Source organism: Ichthyophthirius multifiliis (genome assembly GCF_000220395.1).
Source record: "Ichthyophthirius multifiliis unplaced genomic scaffold scaff_1120509250386, whole genome shotgun sequence".
NCBI lineage: Eukaryota > Ciliophora > Oligohymenophorea > Hymenostomatida > Ichthyophthirius > Ichthyophthirius multifiliis.
In genome coordinates, this window is record NW_004086788.1 from 16,082 (window position 1) to 28,968 (window position 12,887).

General features: G+C 18.6%; 2 protein-coding genes across 2 annotated transcripts, besides 14 other annotated features; one reads left to right on the top strand and one right to left on the bottom strand. All coding sequences in view use genetic code 6, as the record gives it.

Annotated features, from left to right (window-relative positions):
- The first annotated feature begins 563 nt into the window (after positions 1-563).
- Positions 564-619: a microsatellite.
- Positions 569-619: a microsatellite.
- A 249-nt stretch (positions 620-868) lies between these two features.
- Positions 869-960: a microsatellite.
- Positions 961-3,532: 2,572 nt separating this feature from the next.
- Positions 3,533-3,562: a microsatellite.
- Positions 3,563-3,902: 340 nt separating this feature from the next.
- IMG5_070450 (hypothetical protein) lies at positions 3,903-8,322 on the bottom strand (the record flags this gene model as incomplete). Its single annotated transcript, XM_004036711.1, has 7 exons — positions 3,903-4,342; positions 4,390-4,845; positions 4,893-5,547; positions 5,589-6,675; positions 6,719-6,843; positions 6,893-7,484; positions 8,134-8,322. 7 exons carry the CDS (start codon positions 8,320-8,322, stop codon positions 3,964-3,966), a joined length of 3,483 nt encoding a protein of 1,160 aa, XP_004036759.1. The 3' UTR covers positions 3,903-3,963.
- Positions 5,549-5,585: a microsatellite.
- Positions 7,671-7,799: a microsatellite.
- Positions 7,671-7,812: a microsatellite.
- An 83-nt stretch (positions 8,323-8,405) lies between the features above and the next one.
- Positions 8,406-8,451: a microsatellite.
- A 707-nt stretch (positions 8,452-9,158) lies between these two features.
- Positions 9,159-9,211: a microsatellite.
- Positions 9,159-9,214: a microsatellite.
- Positions 9,215-9,759: 545 nt separating this feature from the next.
- Positions 9,760-9,794: a microsatellite.
- A 902-nt stretch (positions 9,795-10,696) lies between these two features.
- Positions 10,697-10,809: a microsatellite.
- Positions 10,707-10,799: a microsatellite.
- Positions 10,810-10,947: 138 nt separating the features above from the next.
- Positions 10,948-10,988: a microsatellite.
- Positions 10,989-11,729: 741 nt separating this feature from the next.
- Positions 11,730-12,570, top strand: IMG5_070460 (protein kinase family protein, putative; the record flags this gene model as incomplete). Its single annotated transcript, XM_004036712.1, has 3 exons — positions 11,730-11,980; positions 12,139-12,150; positions 12,477-12,570. The coding sequence occupies 3 exons, from the start codon at positions 11,730-11,732 to the stop codon at positions 12,568-12,570; spliced, it is 357 nt and encodes a 118-aa protein (XP_004036760.1).
- Positions 12,571-12,887: the final 317 nt, after the last annotated feature.

The following is a 12,887-nucleotide window of genomic DNA, read 5'->3' on the forward strand; positions in this document are numbered from 1 at the left end:
TTTTTAATTTGATAAAATAAATAAGAAAAGAAAAAAAAGTTGTCAAAATAAAGTGCTATATTTTATAAATAATAATTTAATATGAATTAATAAGTTAATCCGACAATTTTCGTTATATAATATTGTAATTTATTATTTTATTAATTTTGTAATTATTTAAAAATAATAATAATAAGATATTGTAAGAATTTAATAATTATTTGGATGGAAAAATCTGAATAACAATAAATTTAAGGCTAAGAATTTAAAATAATAATATATAATTTTTATAAGAAATAATATATTTAATATATTTTAATCTAAAATTATAAACTCATTATATAATAAAAAATAAAATATTACAAAACAAAATAAAAGCTAATAAAGTTGTTAAAAATTATTAAAAGTATATAGAAAAATTATAATAAAATCAAAAATATTTAACAAATTTATTTTGAACCATAAATAAACTATATAATAACTTAAATATATTAAATTTTTTAATAAAACAAATGTATTAATTATAAATTTAATATTAAAGAAATAAATAATTTATATTATGAATTTATTAATTAATAACAATTTTATATTATATTATTTTATATAATTTATATTATTTTATATATTTTGTTTTATTTTAAAACATTATATATAATTATAAATTAAATTTACTGCGTTTTTAAATAAAATATTAATTATACAATTTATTAGTAAATAATACTTAATTTTAGCATTTTATAAAAATATATATTATATATTAATAATAAATTATTAATCATTTCTTCATAAATATATTTATTTTTTAAACAAATTAATAGTAAAAATAAAATAAAATATAAACAATGTTTAAATATCTTTATTGCTTTTTTAATAAAGCAATTAAAATAAAATATATATATACATAAATATATATATATATATATATATATATATATAAATATATATAAATATGTATATATAAATATGTATATATATATATATTCTTTTATATATTTCAAATTAAAAAACTAATAATTATTTTATTATATTTGTATATTTATTTATGATTATCGAAAAATTAGTATTATTACTTATAAAGTATTACAATTTTTGTTTCTTCTAGCTCGATATATCGATAAGTATTTTAATTAAAATCAATTTAGAAACATAAAATTTTTGTAATTAATTATGATTTAAGGTAACATTAAACATTATATAATTAAAAGATAAATAAATGATTATGTTCTAATATTAAAATATATTTTTAATTTATTAAATACTATATATACATAATATTTTTTTTTCTGAATAAATATTAATTTTTAATTTATACTTAAAATTCTTCACATACAATTTTTTTTTAATTATAATAATTTATAAGCACAAATACATATATATATAATTCCTAAAAAAATAATACAAAAAGAAAATATGAAATAATAGGATAATCATAATTTCATTTTAAATTCATAAAATCTATAGCAAGAAAAGCCTGAAATACCCTTAAGTATGAATTAAATATTTAACAGTTGGCCATTTGCAAATGATTTATTAAGTAATTAATTCCTTTCATAGTATGAAATAGAAAATATGTAAAAAATATAAAAAGATTAATATGAAAATAGTGAACTTTCTTGCATAGAGGATTAAATAGGAGATTAATAATAACAAAAAAGCAACATTAATGGTAAAAGTAAAAGCCCTAAACAGGAAAATAGCCAAAAATAATATTCATATGCAAGTTATAGTCTAAGTTAAGATTATTCTGCTATAATAAGTATGATAAACAACCATAAGTATGATGAATTTGAACATTATTTATCATAAAATTCAATAGACATAGCAATAATAAAAAATCACGAATAAAATAACATATTAATGATAGCAATATAAAATAACAAAGAAAGTCTCTAGAATTTATTAGAAAGTGCAAGAAAATATTATATTAAATAAGGTTATAATAATATCTAAATAGAAAAAAACATACAAAAATGGGTAAACCAAAAAAACAGGTAAGGAAATTCAGCGATTCATTATGCTTCTTACGTGGGAGATATAAGAACATTAAAATTATTATAAAAAGCTGGAGCAGATTTGAAAGTTAAAAATAAAGACGAGCAAACTTGCTTACATTTATCAGCTTAAGGAGAAAATGTTTAATCTTTAATTTTTTCCTTAAAAATGGAATTGAAATTAGCGCAGTAGATAATAAATAGGCTACTGCTTTACACTGGGCTTGCTTTCAAGGAAATTATTAAGTTATTTAATATTTAATTGCATAAAAAGCAAAAATTAATGAATAAGATTGCGAAGGAATGACACCACTTATGCTTTCTGTTATTAATGGAAGTCTTAGAGTAGTTAAATATTTATTATTGCAAGGAGCAGATAAAATGATAAAAGATAAAAAAGGAAGAACTGCTTTAGATTTGGCATTAGAAGAAGACTTTTAAAATAGCGAAATTACGGATGTTTTAAAAGAAAAGAAAAGAATATTGGAATATTTTGATGTGAAATAATAATTAAAACCAAAATAGAAAAATCTAAAAATGTTGATATTTTTTTTAGGCATGTTTTTTTTTTGCAATTTTTCGACCATTTTATTTTCTTTAAATTTTAATTTGTAAAGGAAAATTCATTTTTTTTAATTTATTTTATTTGTGGTAATTTCTTGTTTTTCCTTTATATTTTTTTTAATTGTTTGGTTAAAAAATCCAGGATATTTAAATTTTAAAATAAAAGAAAGTGAAAAAATTGATGAGTTATTTAAACTTGTACAAGTTGAAGAACCATAAAACGTATGCCCTTAATGCTGTATTGTTAAACCTGAAAGGTCTAAACATTGTGAAATTTGTAAAAAATGTGTTTCCGTATTTGATCATCATTGTCCTTGGATTAATAATTGTGTAGGAAGTGATAATCATAGCTTTTTCTTGTTTTTTATATGTTTTAATTTTGTTGATTTAGTTTTTTGTTTAACCATTAATATTTATTCGGTTTATTAACATGATAAACTTGATTATATTTTAATTCCTTTAGAAGATTTTAAATAAAAAAATCTACTTTTATATTTCTTTTAAATCTCTTGTATTGGGTTTTGTGGAGTATTTTTAGTCCCTTTAGCACTTCTTTGTAAAATTTAATTCTAAAACTTTTTTTTGGATAAAACTACCTATGAAAGGTTTAATTATTATTCTAACAATTTATAGAGATATAATAAATAAAATGCTATTAATAATAATGATAGTTTGGTTAATAGCAACAGCAACTTTGTTTCGGATTAAGATAACTTTGTCAAAAATAATTATCTTTAAGATAGTTTTTTAAAGGGGAATTTGCTAAAAAAATCTGCTTTTTAAAATGTTTATAATATGTGTTATCTAAATTAATATAATTTAAAATATAAATAGAAAGTTATTAGAAATTTAGAAGAAACTACTATATGAATTATCAAATTTTATATTTTATTTTTATTTTTATTTATTCATGTTAATAAATATAAATAAAAAATTTATTATGTATTGTATTGTAAAGTTAGAATTTTATCATTGAATTAAATGTTTTATCCTATTGTATTTATTTATATATGATTTAATTTATATATAAAAATAATAACTAAAAAATATTTTAGATATTTATAAAAAAAATATGTGAAATCATAAGCTGAGATCATAATGTTATTTTAATAATATTAGATTAACTAAAATTTCAAGTTATAATTAAAAAAAAAAAATCTTCCGAAATAAAATATAAAATTTTATTTAATTTTTTAATTTAATACATATAAATTGAATAATAATATAAAAGGGATGAATTTATTTAATTTGTAGAAAAAATTTGATAAATATTAATTTTAATTTTTTTAAAGTTAATTTAAAAGTAATTATTATAATTATTATTTTAAATATATATAGAAAATTGTATAAAGTATATTTTATATTTTTTAAATACAAAAAAATAATATATATGCTATTTTTTTATATCTAATTATTGCAGAAAAAATATTCAATGATTGTGTTAACTATTAGGCCTCATTGGATGTAAACCACCTGCAATTGCAGAATATCTTCTCGACATACTTTAAGGATCTCTATTTCCTTTTAAACCTAGTATTCTAGAATGACTACTTAAAGGATTAATTTTATTTCTTCCCAATTCAACACACTTTTCTTCACTAATAAATTTCAAAAAGAAAGACTAAATTAAACTTAAAGAACCGAATCCAAAGCAAATCATCCATTATTAAATAGTTAATCCATATTTATAGCACCTAAACGTTTTACCACTAAACTCAATAATAATTACTTGAGCAAAAATAATAAAGCCAATTATACAAGGGAAAAATAGATTATTTGTAATTCCTGAAAATATATTAATTTCATCCCTTTTATTTTATTTAAAAATAAAAAATAATAATTTTAAAAAAATTACTAAAGTTTTCTTGCATTTAAGAAATTAAAAATTTACATAAAGACAAATACATTAAATACAAATGTAAAATGCCTAGAATAAATTCCATAAGCATCATAAACAAGAAGATATTCTTTTTACTTTCCGTCAATTGATCTTTCTCTTCCTGATCTTATATATTATTTCGATTGATCGGAATATTTAGCAAGATACCATTAAACACCGAAGTTTGAAACTTTATTACTTCTTATTTCACTATCAAAATCATCGGGATATTCTGGAAGGAAATTTTCTCCCTTGAAAACCAAGATCATCAAAATCGTGAATTAAAATATAGCTTATCCAATGATATGTTTGAACATCCTTTTATTTATAATATATTCATCTCTATTATGTGGTTTTCTTAATAATAACTCTTCTGTAGGAGGCTCTGTTGCTAATGCTAAAGAAGCAAAAGTGTCCATAATTAAATTTATCCTTTTTTTAAAATACTTAATATTTATATATATTAATTTAACTTTTACCATAACATTTATATAGGGACTAATATTTCCATCTTCAAGACTGCTGCACCAACTAAAGTGATAATAACAGCCACAACATTTACAGTTAATTAAAATTACAAGAATTTTTTTATACAATCGTAAATATTTCTACCCCACATGACTGCAGCCACAATACTTTTAAAATTATCATCTAAAAGAATAATCGCTGCTGCTTCTCTCGCTACTTCTGTACCTGCAATACCCATCGCAAAACCTACATCTGCTCTTTTTAAAGCCGGGGCATCGTTTGTACCATCTCCTGTAACTGCAACTACATGATTTCTTTCTATAAGTCCTACTACCATCGCATATTTGTCCTCAGGACGAGACCTAGCCATAACATCGATTTATTTGTAGATTGAATCAAATACTTCTGTATTTTTAATTACATCTACTCTTACAGTCTTTTACTCTTTTTCGGCTATCTCCGAATCTCTTGGACATGGACATTCGGATGTTCTACATATTTTACAAACAACCCCTCCTGTTAATTTTATAAATTCTACTCCTTCTATTACTTGATATTTATTATCTTTTCGAGTTAAATCTAATATATTACAATCTTTAGCAATTGCTCTAGCTGTATCTTTATTATCTCCTGTAATCATCCTAACTTTTATACCTGCTTATTAACCTTTTTATTTTTTTAAATATTTTTTTTTTTTTAAATATAACATGTTTTAACAGCTCCAGGTACTTCTTCTCTCAGAATATCTTTAATACCGAAAATTGCACAAAGAGTAAGTCCTTTTGTTTCTATATCGAAAACACCTAAACGGTCTTTACTAGTTATATCTTCATCATCACGGATATCTTTATAAGCCAAAACAATTGTCCTAAGAGCATTATCAGCCATTTTTTTGATAGCTTCTTTCATTGTATTTAGCAAAGCTTCATCAATAGGTCTTACTTATCCTGACTTTTTAGAAATAAAATGCGAACAAGCTGCAAGAACAAGTTCTGAAGCACCTTTTTAGAGAAGTCTTTTTTTGCCATTAATATTAAGGATAATACCCATTCTTTTTCTTGCAGATGAGAAGGGAAATTTAGATACAACTTCATATCTTTCTCGCCATTTTTCGTACTTTTCTCCGAATTTCTCAAGTAACAAAAGTACAGCGATTTCCGTCTTCGAGCCTTTTTAATCTGGTCTTAAATCTGCGCTGGAATTAATTGCACAGGATTAAATGAAAAGCTCTTAAAAATCTTTTAATTTATCTGGAATATATTCGTTAAGATTAACTTTTTCTTTATATTTTTCAAATTCTTATAATTCTTCATTCCACCAAGTAGTTAATGTCATCTTATTTTATGTTAAAGTTCCTGTTTTATCTGAACATATACAATCCGCTCCTCCCATAGTTTCACAAGCCTGCAATTTTCTGACTAAATTTTTATCATTTAGCATTTTCTTTACTGAATATGCTAATGATAATGTTACTGCTAATGGAAGTCCTTCTGGAATTGCTACAACTACTACTGTTATTCCTATTAAAATAAATTATAATATTTATCCCCAATGTTCTTCATGATTCCATAAGTTTTCTTCTATTCTTTCAGCCGCTAAACGTATTAAAAGTACTAACATTATTATTATTGATGAATATAAACCGAAATTCCCAATATCTCTTGCTATACATTCTAACTTTTCTTATAATGGAGTAGCTTCTGCATCTTTTTGTTATAATAATTTTGAAATTTTACCTACACAACTAAAATCTCCTACTACAACTATTAATAATTTTCCTTCTCCAGTTAAAATCTTTATTAATATCAATTTTCATAAATTAAAAATATATTATTACTTTTGTTCCTGATAATATAAGAGGTGAAGGTACATCATGTGCTCCTGAAGTATTTTTTTCTCCTTATTAAATTAAATGATTTCTTTTTTATATACATTCACTTAATACTTATTTTTTTACAGGATCTATTTATATTTTAATAAATATAAAATAATTAAAATATAGAAAAAAGACCTGTTTCTCCTGTCATTGCTGATTCATCTAATGTAAGTTCTGAAGCTTCAAGAACAATTCCATCTGCTGGAATTTCCATACCTTCTGTGAGTTCTGCAACATCACCTACTAAAACTTTAGACATATGCACAGTTTATTTAATTCCATTTCTAATAATAGTAACCATTTTTCGATCTTCAGCAACTTTGTTAAGGCCTTAAAATTATCTTTCTTTTTAATAATCATTAATAGCAGTAACAGTACAACATACACAAACAGCTACTAAAATAGCGAATCCTTCAATCCAAGCAGTTGGCCTTTTTTCTGGTTTTGAGGTCCCGACTTCAATAGCAATAGAAACTAAAGCAGCTACTATTAAAATTTTCATTGTAAAATCATCCATAGCACTGAAAAAAAGTTCAAAAAATCCTTTAGGTTTTGAAATTTGTTTCATGTTATGTCCAAAAGCTTAAATTCTAATATTATTATCATCTTCATTTATTCCTTTCTTGAAATTGGTCTTTAAAGCATTTTCTAATATATCGGTTCCTCCTATTTTCTCTAAAATATCTACTTCTTCAGAAAAACGTCTTTCTTAACAGGCTGAAGCTATCTAATTAATTAATTTCGAGATATTGAAAATGGATGAATAGGATTATCGAATTCTTTGTTTAAATCTTCTTCTTATTTATGCTAGTTTTCACCATTATGAATATTATCTTCATGATGAACTTAATTCTTTTAAAAATTTTATTTATTGTTTAATTAATGTTAATCAGGATTTTATTAATTATCTTAATATTATTATTATTATTATTATTATTATTATTATTATTATTATTTTAGTTATTATTGTTATCTTTATTATTGTAGTTATTATTGTTGTTATTATTGTTGTTATTATTGTTGTTATTGTTGTTGTTATTATAATAGTTATTATTCATATAGTTCTTTTTTTTTTCTTATTCTTTTTATAATTTTTCTTATTATTATTTTTTTTCTAATTCATTTTAAATTTATTTTTCCTATAAAATTTACTATTAACGTTTTTATTCCTCTTATTATTATTATTAAATTTATTAAAGCATTTGTTTTTTTATCTCCTGAGAAGTTGCTTTATTTAAATTATTTTTTACTTTTTCTTATTCTTATTATTCATATTTTAATAATGGTTTAGAAGGAGATTGCTCACTTTCTTCTCTAATTTTTTCTTTATTATCTATATTATTGTTCGTTTATTGATTATTCTTTAAATAATTTACACTTCCTATGTTTTCATTAAAATCATCTACTTATGGGACACTTCCCTTATTTTATTCGAAATTATAAGGATACTCTGTTCTTAAATTTTATTAGCTTTTAGAGTTGCTATTTACTATTTCATCATTAGGCTCTAAAAGTTCAAGATCTCTTTTTACATATGGAGGTGTTTCGAAATCTTCTTGAATCATATATACTTTATTATTTTTTATTTTTAATGTAAATATATATTATATTAATATATGTTATTTTTTTAATTAAATTTATTTATACGATTTTTTTTACTTTTTACTTTTAATTTTTATTTCTTTATATTTTTATCAAAATATTTTTTATATATTAACTGTGTAATTTATTTATGCTTATTTATATTTAAATATTTTATTTTTAGAATGCCAAAAAAATAGTATTATTTTTTTCTTATTTTTCAAATAAAATAAATTATAAAATTAGATTAATATATGCTTTATATACTATTTTTAAATAATAAATAATTCATATTTTTATTATAAATAGATTATCAATAATTTTGATATTTGAATTATAATTTAAAATTAAATAAATTTTATAAAATATTAAAAAAAATATAACTTATTTTACATTTTATATAAATATTTTTTATTTTTTTAAATAAAAAAATAAATATTTAATATTATTTATTTTGAATTTTAATTTATTAAAAATATATTATATATTTTATGGTTATAATTATTATAATATAAGAATAATTCATATTTATAAACATTATATTTCTAATAAAGTAAAATTATTATTATATATATTAAATTCTATAAAATAATATTTATTTAATAAAATTATTGAATTTGAAAAAATTTAAACAAAAATATTTAGTTTTAAAAAATAATTTATAAAATTCATAAAATTTTTTTTTATTAAAAAAAGATGTAATATAATATTTTAATAAAATTAAATTATAAACATAAACTTAATATTTTATTTTTTTCAAGTATAAAATGTAAAAATTATATAAATATAATTTACATATTTATTTTTTTAATTTAAAAACATTTTAAATATAATTATTATTATTTATTTTAAAATAATTATTCTATTTTTTTATTTATTAATTACAAAAATTTAATTTTTATAATGTTATTCAAATATATTTACTTAATTTATATACAAAATTTTTTTTTTTTTTTAAATTATTATTTTTTTAGTTACTAAATATAATTAATTAAAATTATATTTATATTTATAATATAAAATTATTATAATATATATTAATTTAATATTAATGATTATTATTTTTATTTTTAAAAGAGTATGATATATATACTTAATTTTGAAATATTTTTAATCTCTATTATAAAATTAATATATATGTTTATACGGAAAGAAAACTCTCATGAATTTATTAACTTAATTGAATGATTTTAAAAGATATAAACTTAAACAAATATAAGAAATCTGAAAATTTTTATTATTTTTAATATTTCTAAATTTTTTATATTAATCATATATAATTTATTATTTATAATCATTAAGTATTTAATTTTTCAAGTATTTGTTTATTTTATAAAATATATTTTTACTTGCTTAGATTTAGAATTGGAATTGAGTTTAAGTGCTAAGATTATTAATTAATAATTCTAATTTATGAATAGAAAATAAATAAATAAAATAATAAACTAAAATAAATCTATTTTATAATACTTAATTAATGAAGATAATTTAATATTTCTTTAAAAATAAATAAATTATTATTTTTTTGATTGTTAAAGAATTTTTATTTTTTTTATAAAAATAATAAAATCATTTTTAAATTTTTTTTTAAATTTTAAACATTTGTAATTAAAATCAAAATATGAAATTTTTAGTCTAAAAATTGTAAAACTTAAATAAATTAAGTATAATATAAAAAAAAATGATTTATTATTTAATCATATTTTGGAATTTTATTTATATATATTATCTTTGATTCTTTTATTAAGTTTTAATAAAAATTTACTATCCTAAATCAAAAAAAGGTAAGATACGATATGTTTTCTTAAAGTTTTATAAAAAATTAATTGTTTTTTGGTTTGTTTTGCCATCTAGGAAATAAAAATAGATTTTTTATGGCACATTAAAAAATAATATTGGGAAATATCTGAATTATTTAAGATTACTTTACCATATAGAATAAAATCTAATTTTATTTTAAAAATAAAGATAATAATAAAAATAAATTATAATTAATAGTGAGATTATGAAATAAAAATATATAAAAGTAACTACTAATTTTCAAAGTATTATTAATTAAATATAATCTAATTTATAATTTTTTAAGATCTCTACATCATTTTCATGATTTTATTCCTCCTTTATAGTTTGAATTTATCACACCACATATCTTTAAAAAAAATTAAAAAAAAAATTGTTGTAAAAGAACTATATAAATTTAAGAGAAATTTAGTTTTTTTTATTATTTTAATAATAAATTAATTTAATTTATATAAAATGCTTTTTATAATTATTAATAAAAAAAAAAATTAAAATTTTGAAAAAACCTTTTAAAACAACAAATTTATTAAGAATTTAAATTTATGAAATTTTCTTGATTATAAATTAAAAATTTGATTTTTTTCCTTTTAAATAATAAGATATAAATATGATTTTTTTTCTTTTTAAATAGATATAAATATGATTTTTTTTTTTTTAAATATCTAAATATATTTAATATAATTTTTTATATCATTCATAACTATATATGCTTTAATAACGAATAAATTAAACGTTAATATTTATTTTCCAAAAAGTTAAGAAAAAAAGCGTATAATATTTTAAAGTTTAGATAACAAATATTATATTAAATATAAAAAATATATTTCATATATAATATATATTTATATAATTTAATTTTTTTATTATTTTTTTATTAATTATACTAAAAAAAAACTATTTGCAAAATAAAAATGACAAACAAATTAATTAATTCCACTTTTTGCAAAAAATTTAAATTAATAAATAAATTAGGTAACGAAAATTCCATTACTTTTATATATATATCATAGAAGCTTTTACTTTAAATCTGTATATTAATAATTAAAATGAAATAAATCGATAAATTTAATGGATTAAAATTATTTTTTAAATTGGAAAAATCAATAATTTTAAATAAACAAAAAAATAACTAATAATAATATATTATTAATCAAAAAAAAATTATATCAATATTTATATATATTAATTATTTCTTGAACTTAAAAATAATAATAAAAATTTTATAGGTAGTGGAGCATTTGGTGAAATATATTTAACATTAAATATATCTGATGATGAAGAGTATGCTGCAAAATTAGAAGATGCATCAACAAAATATCCATAATTATAATTTGAGTCAAAATTATATAATTACTTGAATCAGAAAAATGTAATAGGATTTCCTTATGTTTATTTTTATGGTTAAGATTAAGGATATAATATAATGATAATGGATAAACTTGGAAATTCATTAGAAGCTTTATTAACGAAAAATAATGGGAAATTTACATTAAAAACAGTATTAATGTTAGCAGAATAAATGATAACACGGATAGAATATATACATTCTAGAAATTTTCTACATAGAGACATTAAGCCAGATAATTTTTTAATGGGATGGCAAAAACAAAATATTGTTTATATAATAGATTTAGGTTTAGCTAAAAGATATGTTGATAAATAAGGAAAACATATTCCTTATAAAGATAATAAATAACTTACTGGAACTGCTAGATATGCTTCTATTAATACTCATATAGGTATTGAATAAGGAAGAAGAGATGACTTGGAAAGCTTAGGTTATGTTTTAATTTATTTTTTGAAAGGGTCATTACCTTGGTAAGGTTTATAATGTACAGGGAAGTAAGACAAATATGAGAAAATAAAGGAAAAAAAATGAATACTTCCTTAGAAAAATTATGCAAAGATTTACCTACAGAGTTCATTATTTATTTATAATATTGCAAAAACCTTAAATTTGAGGAAAAACCAGATTATGAGCATTGTAAAAAAATTTTTAGGTCTATTATGAGGTAATTTTTTTATGAATATGATTTTTAATGGGATTGGAAGAAATAAAATACTATGGTTTTTTCTTAAAATAATAATGAAAAAAATTTAAATAAATAATTTATGGGAACTGGATAGTTTTAATAAACTTAATAAGATGCTTTCTTATATGAGGATTATAAAAAATAAAGTCCTGAAGATGATTAAATTAATAAGTATTTGATTAAAAAATTTGAAAATAATGAAAAAAAAACACTTAATAATAATAATTCTTTCAATAATAATTCTAATAATTTTAAAGCAATTAAAATAAAAACTAAAATCACAATAATAGAAATAACCTTTATAGATTATCTTATGGAAAAATCGGATCCTCTATTCTAGGTAATGTTCCGAATGTATATAATGAACCTAAAATAGCTCTTAATAAACCAACTAAATGATAAAATAATTAAAATAAAAGAAATATTTAAAATAATTGGTTTTTTTTATTTTATTTTATTTTTTGTAATCTGTTGTTAATTTTATATATATATTGCATTTTTTTGAACTTTTTATTTTTATTAAAAATATATAAAAAAATTTTCAAACAAAATATAAATAAAAATCTTTTAATAATATATATATATATATATATATAATTTCTAATATTTATAATAAATTTTTCATGTTTAATAAAATTAAAAATATTTATTTTAATTCAAAAATAATAAATACAATTATTAAGTTATTTAAACATATTAATATTTTTAAAAATTAC